Below are 15868 nucleotides of genomic sequence, written 5' to 3'. Positions count from 1 at the left end.
TGTCAAATGCCACTTCTTCAGAGGAGAGCTCCAACTCCTGGTCTAGGTTAGGCTTGTCAGCTCCCATTAAAGGCTCTGTTAGCACCTTGCACTTTCCCTGCCTAAAATTCATCACAGCTGTATTTAATAACGAGCCATTGGCAAGCATGTAACACCGTATCTATCATTACACTGCTCACTCCACAATGAACTTTGCCTTGTTCATAGCTGTAATCCAAGAATTTAGTTCACAGCCTGTTCTGGGTGACTGCTCTCCTGGTACCTAAACTGGTATGCATTTGGATTCCATGCTCATTTATTAGTATTAATATTTATAATTACAACTGCAAGGGCATTAATGTTTACAAAGCATTTTCACATCCACACAACATATGATATATATATATATATATATAGTATTTCCCCATTTTCTGGAAAAGGAAGTTGAAGCTCAGAGACTTGCAATAACTTTACCAAGGTTATTTAAATAAAAAGGCTGGGATTTGAATTGAAATTTATCTGATGCCAAGATGTTTGGTTGACCCACTGCACCATGGCTACCAGATCAGTAACTATGATTACCAATTTCTCTTCGGTTCTTCACGTTTTCTTCAGAATCCTTCCCTCTTCTACCACCCCCAACCCTGAAGACCTTTCCTGGTTAAAAGCATACATGCTTCTGCTGCTGCACCATCTTCTCCTACTTCCTCCTCTTTTTCCTCCATCATCATCATCATCGCCATCATCTTTCATCATCACATTTACCCTTATTATTGAAGTAGGAATGGACACAGAGTAAATCAGGGTCTCCCAAACACAGGTTTTACCGTCATATCCCCAGAGCTTAACTCAGTGTCTTCATAGGAAGTACTCAACAAATACAGGGTGTCCCCCCAAAAAATCACAGGATATACACTTTAACAGACGATAGTTCCATTTTGAAAATGAAAGGTATTTTAATAAACACTGCCTTTATAATTATTCATAGTGTGTGTATACATTTTGGGGGACACCCTATAAAGACTGAATTGAATTAAATTAAAATTGTTCATTCACAAAGTAATACTCTGTACTAAAATCCTTCCATTTAGATAGAGATGAAAGAAGCACTTATAAAGTATCTTCTCACAAATGTGGTCTGGCTTAGGACTATTAGGATGTGTTAAACGCTCCCCCAGAGAATGGTGTTGGATTAGATTCTCAGCAGCTGGAAACACCCAGTCTCTCTCCAGTTCACAGCCAGCCTTTGGCAGACTCTGGAGAAATGCTGGGTCAGGGCTTGTTTGAGGAGTCATAACAACCCTCTCCTGGTAGAGCTCTCTTCCATGCTTTCCTTAGGTGCTGAGTCATAGACAAGTGAAGTATGGCTGCATGCATCTTTTAATACCATGTATTCCTTGTCTTTTTTTTTTTTTTAAGCCTTGTTCCAGCTCCAGGGGAAACCCCACACAAAATGGTCATAGCAGCCAGAGACTAATATTATTTCACAATGACGGCTCCTGTACCTTGTATTCTTGGTTGTCATGAGAGATGGGTTGGTTACCCATTATGTATGAAGACAAAGAAACTCTCACACATACATCAGTGCCTTGCTGCTTTCAGTTGTCAGGAAACAAGAGAGTGACTATGTCGCTTGGGAAGAATAAATGATGTGCTTTAATAAGGCATAGTCAAACCGAGTATTCTCAGGCACTCTGTTCAAGAGGTCATTTGCTACTTAAACACAGAGTCTGAAACTTGGAATCACAGTGTTCTGTCCTCAATAACACAGATCAGAGATTGGCAAACTATGGTCTATGAGTCAAATCTGTCCCTCTAACTGTTTTTGTTCAGCCATGAGCTGAGAAGGGTTTTGCAGGTAAATATTTGCAGTCAATATGATGAAAGCGAATGCTAATTTTAAATCCCATTTCAGCAAATATTATTCCCCTAAAAATCTATTCTTCTCATTAGTAGACCTATATTATAAAAGATTTGCATTCAATTATTATTATACAGTAATTTCATCAATAAAACTTTTAGGAAATTTGTTCTCTCTTTTATATAATATTTAAGAGCTGGCAAAGCCTAACATATGTACTATCTTTCCCTTCATAGAGGGTTTGCTGATCACTGACCTAGGCCTTTCCACACTGTGTCCTGCCATGTCACTCCTCACACTTGGAAGACTTGTCATACCTGAGTATCTGCGGCTGCCCCACAGCTCTCCATGCGCCAGCTGTCCATTGGGCCTGGAATATGCCACTCCCTGCCTCCCTGATTGCTTTGCCGGCTGAAATCAGACTGATCTTCCAAGGCCTAGCTCAGATGCTACCCTCCTGTCTGAAGTCTTCCCTGACCCGCCAAGTCGACTAAAAATACTCATAGAGAATCTTTTATCTGAACATTTCATGGCTCTCTTCCCAGAAATTCAGAACATGTACACACAGAAGTGCAAAATTACCTCTTTATATTAGTCAAGCAGACCTCAAACCCACTGGGGATAATGACAAGGAGGATAGTGGCTACCTAATGAGTGCTTACTAGGGACTAGGCACTATGCTAAGCACTGCACATACATCATTCATTCATTAGTTCAGTTAATATCTATTAATACCATGCACTAAGCCTGGTGCTGGGGGTGCAATGGCAAATAAGACAGGTAAGAGAGCCACAGACTTAATGGAATGTTTAGTCTTTCAACAACTTTGCAAGGTAGGAATTATTGGTTCTATTTTACCAATGAGGAAACAAAATCATAGAAGATGGGGTAAGTAATTTGCCCAAAGATATATAGTAATAAGTGGTGAGCAGGATTTGAATGCAAAGCTAGACGTCTGAGAGAAGCTGAAATTACTAGTAAGGAGTGTTCTCTTAAATGGCCTTCTTTGGTTTTATACCATTTGTAAAGACCTCAAGGAAGGAATATAGAGTTCTTACTTTTTGCCTTCCCAGTGGAAATAACTCCATGCTTTTGACCCAATGCACAGGTACACTTCCTTCAGGAATGGCCCCTGATTTAGACTGAGTCAAAACCCCCTTTCCTCTACCTCCCCGCAGTGCCCTGTGCATCTTTTCTCTCACTAGAGCAGGAGCTCTTTTAGGACAAGTACCATGTGTAATTCACTTCTGTGTTCGGGGTCCTAGCATAGTGCCTGATACAGATGTGATAAACGTTCACTGTATGAACAAATGAAAGACTTCGTTGGTAGCCTGCTCTTATAATAATGAAAGTAGCCAGTATTTACTGTGATTGGGTGCGCACCGGGTAAAAGCATTATCCCTCTCCCTCTTCATCATGATTCTGTGAAGTCACTACTGTGTCATTATCTCAAGGTCACACAGATTTTAAGTTACAGAGAGATGATCCAAACCATTTTAATGGCCACCAAATCCTTCACAGGGCACCTCCCAAGACTTATACAACCATCTTTTCCATGAATCTCCACTTCACCAACCCTTGTTGTGGCCCTAGAGAGCTCTGGCCCCTGATTTTAACCCTCACCAGGCCCTGCCTGGTAGTTAGATGCTTGCACCCATGTTACCTCCCTCACAAGACGGCAGCTCCTGTGAGCGGAATCATGTGCTCGGCACTCTAACTCCTTAGAGCCCGTAGCTCCAGCCACTGCATGCTCTTAAGACGCTGCATTGAACTTGGAATAAAAATAATATTAAGCCCACTGCATTGTTATGATGATATTATAATCCAATAAAGCCAACCCAATGCCATGCTTTTATAGTATAAGCTTCTTTCACAATGGACTAAAAGCCCCGAAGGATAGGAAGAATTTAGAAAGAGGAGAGGAGGAGGGGAGGGGAGGAAAATGTGAGCAGCATCCAGCAGGAGTTCCACGTGGGGCCTGTCAAGGCCCAGCTCAGGCTGCCATCGGGCTGTGTCACCTGCTGAGGCCCCCTGACTTCAATGTGAAACCAGAACTGAGAACCCCCAGGAAAGAGCATCAGGTGTGAGTGAGGAGCAGCGGGCAAGACGCTGGAAGCACCTGAGAGGTTAGGCCCTGGAAAACTTTGAGGCACCGTGCCTGGGTCTTGCACTGGAGAGGAAGGGGATCCATGGAGAATTCAGAATAAGGAGTGGTGAGACCACCTACCCCTCTCCACTGCAGAAACAGGCTGGTGAAGGAGAATGGCCTGGCTTAGGAGAGCTGGAACCACAAAGACATGAAGGGTGGGGTGGGGAGACACACAGTAGCCCTCCCAGGAATGACATGTTGAACTGAGGGACAGGGAAGGGGTCCATGTGGGCTCACAAGTAAGACACAGCTGGAGTTTGGAATGAAGAGAACCAGGTTTCTGAGCCAGCTCGGCCACTGGCTGGTTATGTGACCTCAGTCCCCAGACCTCCCAGACTCAACTTTAAAGAGAGAGCTGTTTACTTTAAAAGGCCATTATGAAGGCTAAATGGGGAAGGAAAAATATGTTAAAGCAATTGGCACAGAGTAAGGACTCCACAAATAAAAACAAGGTTGAAACTTAATTATGTCTCTCTTCTCTCACATTCTGCCCTTTCGCATTCTGCCATTGTCTATCTTTACAGTTTAATAGAGAACAATTCTTAGGGGCTAAAAAGATTGTAAAAATGCACTCTAGGATATGCCACAACGTGGGCCAACTTTTTGAAGTCACTGTACGAAACAGACAGTGACCACAGGGAACAGCACAGTGGAGGAGGCAGTGATTCAGGAAGGCACTTACGGTGGGTTTTGTGGCTAAGAGCCTGGGCCCAATTTTCCCACCATAAATGGTTGCACCAGCTTGGTCCTGCAAAACCCTCTTCATTCAGTTGGAAAACAAATACACAGTGACAATGAACTATGCGAGGAGAGAACAGACAGGAGTACACGTGGGGTAGTTCCTGCAGGTATGCACAAGACCAGAGGCAGGGAGGTGGAAGTGGGACAATGGTGAGGCCTATGCTCTTGCTCTCAGACACACAGACACCAAAGGTCCATCCTTGATTCTTCTTCTGCCCAGCCCTGATATGTGGGCACTTGCTGGGCTCTGGCCTTCTCTTCTGCTCCCTCTTTACTCTCCAGCCACTCTGACACCTATGGGTCTGACCCGCACTGACAGCTCAGTATCCATATATATCTTTCTGTTCTTCCCTTTCTCCTGAGCATCAAACCTATATCTCCATTCACTTAGTTTTATTTTGTTTTTTACTTTTGGTTGAAATATAACATACATAGAAAAGTCCATAAATCTTAATTTAACAATTAACCACCCAGATCAAGTTATAAAACATTTCCAACATCTCAGAAGGTTCCCTCATGCTCCTTCTCAGCCAATTACCCACCCACCCTGGAGACCACCACTCTTTTGATTTCTATTACCATCAACTACTTTTGCTATTTTTGAAATTCACAAAATGGAATCATTAAGTGAGCTGTAACGGGTTTCTTTCATCATCATGGAGATCTATCCATATTATTGATATTGCAGTAATTTCCTTTTTTTTCTTAAAAACTTTTATTGATTTCGGAGAGGAATGGAGAGAGAGAGAGAGAAGCATTAATGATGAGAGAGAATCATTGATTGGCTGCCTCCTGCACGCCCCACACTGGGGATCGAGCCCACAACCCAGCCATGTGCCCTGACTGGGAATCAAACCGTGACCTCCTGGTTCATAGGTTGATGCTCAACCACTGAACCACGCCGGCCGGGCAATGATTTCCTTTTTTATTGCTCTGTAACAGTGGTTCTCAACCTGACACAATTTTGCGACAGACACCTCCAGGGGGTGGCTTTTGGCATTGTCTGGAAAAATTTATTTATTTTTGTCTGGAAATATTTTTGATTGTCACTTCTCAGGGTGGGTGTGGTGGGGAATGCTACTGGCATGGCGTGGACAGAGGCCGGGTGCTGCCAAACATCTCACAAGGCACGGGACAGCTCCCCCAGACAATGGTGCAAAACGTCAATAGTGCCAAGACTGAGAAACCCTGTATATTACTTTCCTATAGTTGCCGTAACAAATTACCACAAACTAAGTGGCTTAAAGCAACATGCATGTATTGTCTTAAGTGTCTTTCAGTTCTGTAGTTAAGGCGTCTGAAATGGGTCTCACTGGCTAAAATCACGTTTCAACAGAAGCAAGATGTTCCTTTTGAAGGCTCTAGGGGAGAATCCATTTCCTCCTCTTTTCCAGCTTCTTAGAGGCTCCTGGCAGTCCTTGGCTTATGTGTCCTTTTTGGCATCAAAGCTAATAATGGCTGGCCAAGCCTTTATCACACTGCCTCACTGTGACATTAACCCTTTCATCCATAAAGATCTCCCTGATTATAGTGGACTCATGTGGATAATCTGGGATACTCACCCCACCTCAAGATCCTTAACTTAATGGATATATGCAAAGTCCTTTTTGCTTTATAATATAATATATTCACAGGGTCCAGGAATTAGGATGTGGATGAGGGAGGAGAACATTAGTCTACCTACCACACCCTGCCATGTGATATTCCACTGTATGAAAATACTGCAATTCATCTATCCTATTGTTGATGGACATTTGGTCTGGTTTTACTTTTTAGCTTTTATTCAAAGCTGCTATATACATTCTTGTACAAGTCTTCTGCACGTATTTCTGTTAGGTACACATACTCAGGGGTGCAATTTCTGGGTCAAGCATATGTTTAACTTGGGTAGATAAAGCTAAAGAGTTTTACAAAGTGATTGAACAATTTGTACCCTTACCGGCAGGGTGGGTTTCTAGTTTCACTTTCCGCTGAACATCTCCATGAATTTAAGAGACACCTTAAATTCAACTTCTCCAAAACTGTGCTATCTAGCTCAATGAATGATTATCTCCCCTGATATCCAAAGCATGCAGTCTGGGAAGCATCCCAGACTCTTCCTTTCAATTAGCAACTACATTATTTTATTCTGCACCATCCGTGCTTATTTCCATTCTTTCCTTGCTGGAGGTCTTCATCACCTCAGTCCTTCCTGGATTCCGTGCTCCCAGTCTAATCCCCTCCAGTCCAACCTGCCACTGCTGTTGCAGTCACCTTTTCTAAAATCCAAAACGCAATCCTCTTCTTCCCTTTGCTTATATGGGAAAGGAGCTGGCCCCGGCCTACTTACCCCGTCTGCCTGTAACCGTTCTATTCTCATTCAATGAGACCTCTAAGTTTTCCTGCACAGAACTGCTTACAATTTCCTCATTTAATGCCCACTCATCTTTGATGATTCAGCCTACTAGTCCCTTCTTTACTGAACCCTCTTCCTGATAACCCTTAAATCAAGTAGATTTAAACCTTCTTTCTTCTGTGCACAAACTTTTTATTGGAGTACCTATTACTTTTCACTGGTCTCTGCTGAATAAACATAAGCCTTCAAGAGCAATGACTGCTTTGTCATACTAGGAATTAGCCTGATATATAGTAGACACTAATCAATGTTTATTGGAATGAAACTGAGTTGAGACAATACATGCTAATATGACATGGAGGAAGGGCTGTGCAGGGAAATAATAGTATCATTTTTGCAGGGCTACTGTAGAGTTTGCAGGAGAAAATGCATCTAAGGTTTCTACCAGCCTGCCAGGCACATAGTAGGTACTCAATTAGCTACTATTATTACTTTTAGTGGTGAAAACCAGCATCTTTAGTGAACATTAAGAGGATTTTTAGCTTGTTGGTCAAGCCCAATCTTACAATTTTACAATTTTCCTCATTTAATAGACAATTATAAGCACATCTATCTACATTTATACAACTGGCATAGTTTGTCAAGCCAAGCTGCACTGATATGGAGGGGGCTCTTTAATCGTAGTGAACATTTGTTAGATTATTTTAGTTTTGTGTCTGGAACACTGAGTGATTCTTAGTGATTGTTGATTTTAGAACTATCATTGGCTTGACTCTTTTTTTAAATTCATATATACATTAGATTCCAATTTTTCCTAAGAAAGCAACCAAGAATTGATTGTGTTATCTCCACTCTTCTTTGTGTTAGTCTCAGGCAGCATTATATCTCTGAGAGTTAACTGCACAAGGTCAACCAATGATGCTTTGCACACGGTAATTCCTCAGTAAAAACACCTCACTTTACACAGTGTTTCCCCATCCTATATTTCCAGTACCCAAATGGCACCATACATATTTATTACAATATTACTGACTATATCTCCTATGCTGTACTTTACATCCCCATGACAATTTTGTAACTACCCATCTGTGCTTCTCAATCCCTTCATCTTTTTCACCCAGTCCCCCAACCCCCCTCCCTGTATGCAAACATTTAAAATAATAAATAGCAAACCAAATTCAGCATAATAAAATAGATTTTTATCTAAGCAAGGTTTATTTTAGAAATGCAAAGATGACTCAATATCAGAAAAATCTATTAACAGATTAAAAAGAAAAATCATATGATCACCTCAGTGATGCAGAGAAAGCATTCAATAAAATTCAATGCCATCCACATTTTTAGAAACCCCTAGTAAACAAGGATAAAGGGTAGTTTCTTAACCTGGTATGAAGCTCTCTCATATAAACCTCAGAGCTAACCTCATACTTAATGATAAAACTTGAGAAGCATTCCCATGTCCCAAGACAAAAATGCTTTTTATCGCCTACTATCAAAATTACACCAATGTCCTCATCAGCGCAGCAAAACACACACACACACACACACATGCACGCACGCACGTACACATGCACACGCCACAAATATAAATATTGGAAAGGAAGACAATGAATTGGTATTTGCTAAAAACATACATTATCTTCACAGACAACTGAAGAGACTCTACAGACAAAACTAACTGAAGAGTGTGGTAAAGTTGCTGAATACAAGATTAACATACAAAAATTAATGCACATGAGCAATAACAAATTGAAAAATGTAAAACAATATACTCATTACAGTGGAAAAATAATTTAAAATAGCATAGACAAAAACAGATGATCGTTTGGCATTAGCTCAGGCTAATGGACTAGAACAGAGATTTTGGAAATATATGCAAACATATGTGACCCTTATTGTGAAAGAGAAGGTATTAGTGGAGGTATCAGTGGGGAAAATTTGAACTTTTTAAAAGGGCGTTAGGGTATGGGGAAAGAAAAAATTAGCTTCCTTACCTCATTCCAAATATAAATGTAAAATCCAGTTAGATTATTAAAGACTTAAATATAGTAACATAAAATTTAAACCCTATTGTGTCTGTGCATGAATTTTTTGAGAAAATTACAAAATGTAAGTGAAGGACATAAAAGACTTAAATGGCAAGAATACCATGTTTGAATGTGGGAAAACTCAATACCATAAAGATAGCAAATCTTTCCAAGAAGTGGTTTTCCAAGTCTGAAGTTCACCTGCATCAAAATAACCTAGAGCACTTTTTAAACTGTAGGTTCTCGGCCTCCATTTCAAACTGCTGAATCGACAGGTCTGGGGAGGAAGCCCTGGAGTCTGCATTTCAGAAAGCTCTCCAAATGATGCTTTTGTGGACTAACGTTTCAGGTCCTTTCCGTAGGGAAGAAGGTCATAACCTGAATTGCCCAGGAGAATCACCTGGGACAGTTTTTTTCTGAAATTCAGATGCCCGAGCCACACCCCATAACAACTGAATCAGAATTTTAAACTGAATCAGATTCAACATTTTAAAAGTGCTGCGGTGATTCCAACGGGCAGCCCAGGTGGAGGGCCAGTACCCTGGATGAGAGTGCATCTAGAATCAGGTCTGGGAGGTTTGCTGCCCTTCTTCATTTGAACATTACTCCTAGTGCTAACCTAGTAGGAACTGGACTTTATTTTGATTAAGAAAACACAATTTCCTTCCATATGGGTTATGACATTCATTTGGTATCCCCAGCATCCTGTCTGATACATAGCAGGGGCTTGGTGGTCATTTTCTGAAATAAATTCAACTAAGTGAAACTGAATGAAATGAATCAATATGTAGGTGAAGAGAATTTTCACCAAATGCCACTGGATTCAACAAGCCTATATGGCACCTAGCACAATGTCATGCTATGAGAGATATAGAGATGAACAAAATATACTTCTTCCCTTCAATTGTTCATTATCTGGTGGGGTAGGCAGAAACAGGCAAAAGTATTTTATAACTGAGCAGACAATGAGAAGTGTACAGAATATAAAAAAGGGAACAAAAGAAAATTTGGTTCTGAATGACAGAATCTGGAAGGCATCATTGAAGAGTGGCCTTGAAGTATACCCAGGAAGAAATTCGGAAAACGGGCAGTTGTGCTATAGGCATAGGGAATTCTGCACAGCATAAGCCTAGTCAGGCAGGCCTTTCTCTAACCTTAATGGAAGACTGTTGGGCAGATATTAAAGGCTTCCTTTCTTTCTGATTTCCTTGTGACCACTCTCATTTTTCAAGTATTTTGCCTCTGGTTTATTAAATCTACCTCCTGGTGCCTCAGCTGATTTCTTCCAGGAAAAGTTTTCATTAGCATTTCTATGGGGAGCACCTGCTACCCCATCTATCCCTATTAACTGAAGGCTAGGGCAATGGGTTGCTAAGAGGGGAATTTTAATCCCCTCCTTCTGACTCATCTATTTTCTAATTTAGAATGCTAGGTCTAAAATCACAAATGGCTCACCAGTGAAATCCATCCTTAACATTAAAAATGTAAAAGACATGCTTCTCAATTTTACATCTTTAACATTAAAAATGATAACAAACGAATGCTTCTCAATTTTATATCATCTATGTAAAATGAATGCATTAAAAATCAATCAACTTCATGATTGTGAATAAATCTAAAGGTACCTTAGATACCATCTGAATGCAAAAAAATCTCAGGCTAGTGTGGGTAGGTTATGAATTCGATGAACTGTTAAATAGGGAAGGTTTCTCAAAACCACAGCATCAAAGGACATTTGATATTATCTACTGAATGTATATTGCAGGGTAAAACTAATTAATATGTATATGACTCTAGATGCTGAATGTATATTTTGTATTATATACCAACATATTAAGCTGATGGATTATGTGTTCTTTATTTAAGCAAACTGCTCCCATTGATGTCATGTGACAGATGTCCTTTGTAAAGCCCATGAGATAAGCCAGTCACCATGGTGTAAACCACCATGATTTATGTAAAGTGGCAGAAGAAAAGGGTTTGTAAATCAAATTATCATTGAAATGGAGCCCAACTTGGCTTCTAAGGCAAGGTAAGCCTCCTTTACAGCGGACACAGGGCATATTTAAATTCAGCAGATATTCAGATTCATACCAAAGCAAAGAATGTGAGACAATTGGGAAGGAAAATCAATGTTCCAGATAAGCCTACCATTTCCAGGCATTTTTTCTTTATAGTATATTTCATTAATTGATTATCTGATTTTTCATATCTACTTTCGCCCAAAGTGCATTTCCCTATTATTGGTTTATTTTTCTTCTGGAGCAAAAAATAATATTAAATTTCACATCAAATTTGTCATGCAGTTAAATTGTTCCTTAGAGAAATTGATGTCTCTCATCAACACTCATTCTGATTCAAAACCATTCTGATTATCCAGCAAAATGGAAATGCTGCCCAGAATCATATGCATAATTAAATTTTACAGAAGATCCAAAGTAGAAAAAAGCATTTTTGAGGTGCTCAGATTTTTTTTTTTAGCCATCAAGAATAAGCATTCTCTTATAACCAATGGACACAAGACACTGGGGGGGGGGGTGAGGGCATGTGCTGGGGGGTAGGGGAGGCCGGGGGAAGGTCAATGGGGGAAAAAAAAAGGAGACATATGTATTACTATCTGTAATACTTTAAACAATAAGATAAAATTTAAAAAAATAAGCATTCTCACCAGCTATAAGAGTATAGCCTTCTGCTATTCAATCCAATCACTTGCAGTATGTGTATAATTCTAATTGTAAAGCATGACATGCTTACTGTACAGTTAAGGTGTTTTTGGGGGGGAAGAGGCTATACAGCACATAGGTACAAGCCAAAATATTTAGAGTGAGTTGTATCTGAAGGGTGGGTCATTCCCTGACGGTCTGGCCAATTATCCATGGACAAAGAAAGCCCCACCAACTTGGAAATATGAACTGAGTGGAATCACCCAAGGAGATTTGAGAATCTGGAATCTCTCGTGATTGGCATTGACTCTATGGAAGTGAGGAGAGATAGTTCCTGCCTGGTGGGTGTTAAGGTTCCATCTGCCACAGGGTCACTGAATGGGAGTAGGAAGATAAAGAGGCCAGCCCAGGAATCTGAGATCTTGGGCCACCTTTAGGGCTCTCAGGGAGTGAAGTGGGGCCTATAAATGAGAAAGCCATGGCAGAATCACAAGCTACATCTTGGCTTTGTTTTTTATGACCCTTTCTTTTCTTTTTGATGCTCTCTTGGTAGCAGCATAAAGACATTGTGAAAATGTTACCTCCTGGTGACTCTGAATCAAGGAAAAGGATACGTGTCCTTGCATGACCCAGAGCTTTAGAGGGAAGCGGTATGCTCCTTGGGGACCAGTGTGGTCAAGATAACAATAAACCCAGAGAATAATGTCAAGTGGGAGATGGAATGCAGGAAGAGGGAGTAGTGGCCAACAGAGTGGCTGCCCCTTCTCAGTGGAAAATGCTTTCCAGAGTTAAAACCTGGAGAGGGGTTGATTTTGTCTTAACAGAGAGGATGTTAACTGTGCTAGTCTTTCCTCGGCATGTAAAGAAGTGTTTGTTATGTTCACTGGAGAAAGACCTGTCTGACATGAGGCTGCACATAGGGTCTTGGCAAAAGACACTACTTCTGCAGCCCTCCTGGCCACACCCTCTGGCCAGCAGGAGGCAACTGGCTGTGGCATTGATGAAGGACCCCATAAGCCACATTTTTGATACCTTTCATTCAATTATCCATCATGCATATCTGCTTCCCCAGAGACCTCCATGCCTGTGATCTGTTAGCTGGTTGATTCGGGTTGAAAAATAAGGGCAGGACTAAAAGCTAAGCATTCAAAAATACATATTGGATGCATGAAGGATGACAAAGCAGGCTGGAAGGGCTGAGACTACAGCAAAGGGAGAATTCTAGAAGAATGGGAAGAGAGAGAGGTTATGCCCTTGGTTGAAAGCATTCATTTACAGGGCATTCAACTGTGTTAAAAAAAAAAAAAAAAAAAAAGGCGTTCTTGGTGGTAAGAGAATGGGAAACACATCTGGAGAACATAAAGAGACAGGAGAAAGGAGAGAAGGCTGGGTAGGACATATCTACAAAGTGAAAATCAGAATAATGAAGCATCCTGCAGAAGGCTGGAAGAGGACCAAAATGTACTAATCATCTACTATGTGCCAGGCACAATTTCCCCCCTGAATCATCTCTGGGTTAAGCCTCACAATGTCTAGCATAATGCCTGGCATAGAGTAGGTGCTCAAAAATAAGTTGGATATTAAATTAAAAAATGAGCGAGTACTTCTCAACCTCTCAATCACATCCAATAAGAGCCTGAGGCCCAGACAGGTTAAGAAACTTGCCCAATGTACCACAGCCAGTAAGAAACCTAAGGAGTCTGACTTCAAAGCCCAGTGGCAGAAGGAGGAGGGTGAGCTATAAGGATTTTTGAAGGAATCCAGAAAAGGGTGTGGTGCTTGGGTATCTCCCAGGGACCGAGAGAGGGGAAGGAAGACTCCAAGGCCAAGCGAATTGGGCTAGGGAAGAGGGCAATTGGTCACTGGGAAAGAATTCTTCTGGAAGAATGGGGCCCTGGGGGAAGGCATGAAGGCTGGTGGGTGGCGACTGAGTCAGCAAGGGGCCGCATCTAGACTAGCGCAGTGGGTAAGCTGGGTGGGGCGGAATGGAAGCACAGCCTGTGAAACAATTGCAAGGGGTCTTTGTTGGGCAGGGAGGGGCCCGAGGTAGGGCGGGATGGGGGAAAGGTGGCTGAAATGGTCAAGCGGAAGACCTGGGCAGGTTGGGGAAGACATAAGAAAGTGCCGAAAGGAATCAGCCACGGGAGGGTGCCTGGGAAGGGTCGGGCAGAGTGTGGTCTGGGTTGGGAGGGGAGGCTGAATGTGAGGCCTGCGAGGTGGAGAGTGAGTCCTGGGTAGAAGGTCAGGGTGACCAGCCCCGTCGCGGGAGCCGTGTCCGGCATCTCACCTGTAGGAGCTGCCCACGGCACTCGCCACCTCCTCGCGGATCTGCCTGTTGAGGGCGTCAGCTGCCGCACGCCCCCTGCCGCCCTCGGGGCCCGCGACCTGGGCCTGGGCGGCGGGCAGCGGCGTCTGCTCCGGCCCCAGCCCCTCGGCGCGACGCAGCATCCAGGCCGGCCCGGCCTTCTTGCGCGTGTAGCGCTCGTCCGAGCGCATCGCCTCTCCCGCCCCGACGACACCCGCTCCGCCGGGGGCCGCCGCCCGCTCCGGGGCCTCCGCGGCCACCTGCACCGGCCAGCGCTCCTGGCTCGGAGGCCGGCGCTTGGGCGTCCCGAGAACAGGCGCTGCCGCCTGCGAGGCCGCGGGGATCGGCACGGGCTTGGGGATCCACGGGTGGTCCCCGCGGCGCGGCAGCGGCCAGGCGCGGAAGTCCTTCTGGTACTGCGTCTCGCGCTCGAAGGGCACGTCCGAGGGCTGGTACTCGCTGCGCGGCCGGCAGCTCGGCTCGGGCCGCTGCACCTTCCAGGCGCGATAGTCCTGCCGCATCACCGAGTCCGCGGGGCCCGCGCCGGAGGTGGAGCCGGAGCCGGAGCCCGAGCTCGGGCCGGGGCCCACTCTGCTCCGGCCGGAGGCGGCCGCGGGCTCGCGCTCGCCACTGGGCCCGGGCGCCGGCCCTGTTGCCCGGGCAACTGCATCCAGCTCGCCCTGGGCCGGCTGAGTCTCTATGGCGACCGCCGGCGCCGAGGGGGGCGCGTGTGCCGGCTGCGCCGGCTGCTGCTGCTGCGGCGGCGGCGGCTGCGGAGGGGCGCCCGGGTGCTCGGTGGCCTCCGAGTACTTGGTGAACACCAGCGGCACGGCGATGTCCGCCTTGTCCAGCTGGTTCCAGAAGCGGGCGATGCAGCAAGCCCGCGTGATGCACGGCCACGCCATGATGTTAGCTGCAAAGCTGGTCCTCCCTTCTTTTCTGTGGGACTAGGGCGAGTCTCTAATCTTCCTCCAGTCCTTTGGCCCTCGACCAGCCAGCCGATCTGATTCCCACCGTTTTTTCCTGGGCGGACTGCGTGCCTCGGCCTCCTCCCTCAGATAGCACCCAGGAAGGTCGGGCGGCAACGCTTTCACCGAGATAAAGTCCCGGGGTTACGGGCTGCAAAGGCCTTGGTAACGCTGCCTGCTGCAGGCACCGGAGGTGACAGATGCGGAGTCCCCGGCGTAGACGTCTGGACGCGCCCCTCCCGGAGGCTGCGGCGGCGCGCAAACCCCGGCCGAGCCAGGCGACGCGAGGCGAGGTGGCCACGGGCTTAAGCCATGGCGCAGAGGAAGGGCCGGGCCGTGTGGCCGCCGCGTCCGCGGAGGAGTCTTTTCTTCTCCTTCCCGCCGGCGGACCGTCGCCGCCGGCCACTAGCAGGTCTCAGAGGCGATCACCTCCAGCGAGACGGAGCCTTGCTGACTGCCGCGGCTCCCAAAGATGCTGCTGCAGCCGCTGCCGTCGCCGTCTCTGCTGCAGGAAAGCGGCCCCACCCTTTTCAGCCGCTCAGCAGGGAAAAAAAAAAAAACCTAGGAAAGATGCTGGGAGAACGCGCGCTGCAGAAAAAAAATCACCTGCTGTCGTCAGCGCGCGCTGCCGGGAGCTCGCCCTCTCTCTTTCTCCTCCCTCCTCCTGCAGCTCCTCCCTTCTCCGCTCCTTGGCAACAGCAGAACCGGGCCTAGGTGGGTTCAAGTCCTAGGCTCCTGACTACTTGCTGTCCTTACTCTCGTTGCTTCTCTTGGGGAAGGGGGCTCAGGCTCCTCAGTCATGGGGTGGGGCTGGGAGGGGGCGGTGTTAAAGTTTAAAAA

At 44.9% G+C, this 15868-nt stretch overlaps 1 protein-coding gene across 1 annotated transcript in view; it reads right to left on the bottom strand.

Annotated features, from left to right (window-relative positions):
- The window catches only part of MAP6 (microtubule associated protein 6), a 79500-nt gene extending 63860 nt beyond the window's left edge, over positions 1-15640 (bottom strand). The window contains exon 1 of the mRNA XM_059708411.1: positions 14043-15640. Within this exon, the coding sequence (XP_059564394.1) occupies positions 14043-14965 (923 nt within the window). The 5' untranslated portion in view covers positions 14966-15640. The remainder of the gene's footprint in view (positions 1-14042) is intronic.
- Positions 15641-15868: the final 228 nt, after the last annotated feature.

The sequence above is a fragment of the Myotis daubentonii genome, chromosome 9 (assembly GCF_963259705.1).
Source record: "Myotis daubentonii chromosome 9, mMyoDau2.1, whole genome shotgun sequence".
Classification (NCBI taxonomy): domain Eukaryota; kingdom Metazoa; phylum Chordata; class Mammalia; order Chiroptera; family Vespertilionidae; genus Myotis; species Myotis daubentonii.
The sequence above is the reverse complement of the archived record's forward strand: the minus strand, read 5'-3'. Positions and strand labels throughout refer to the sequence as shown.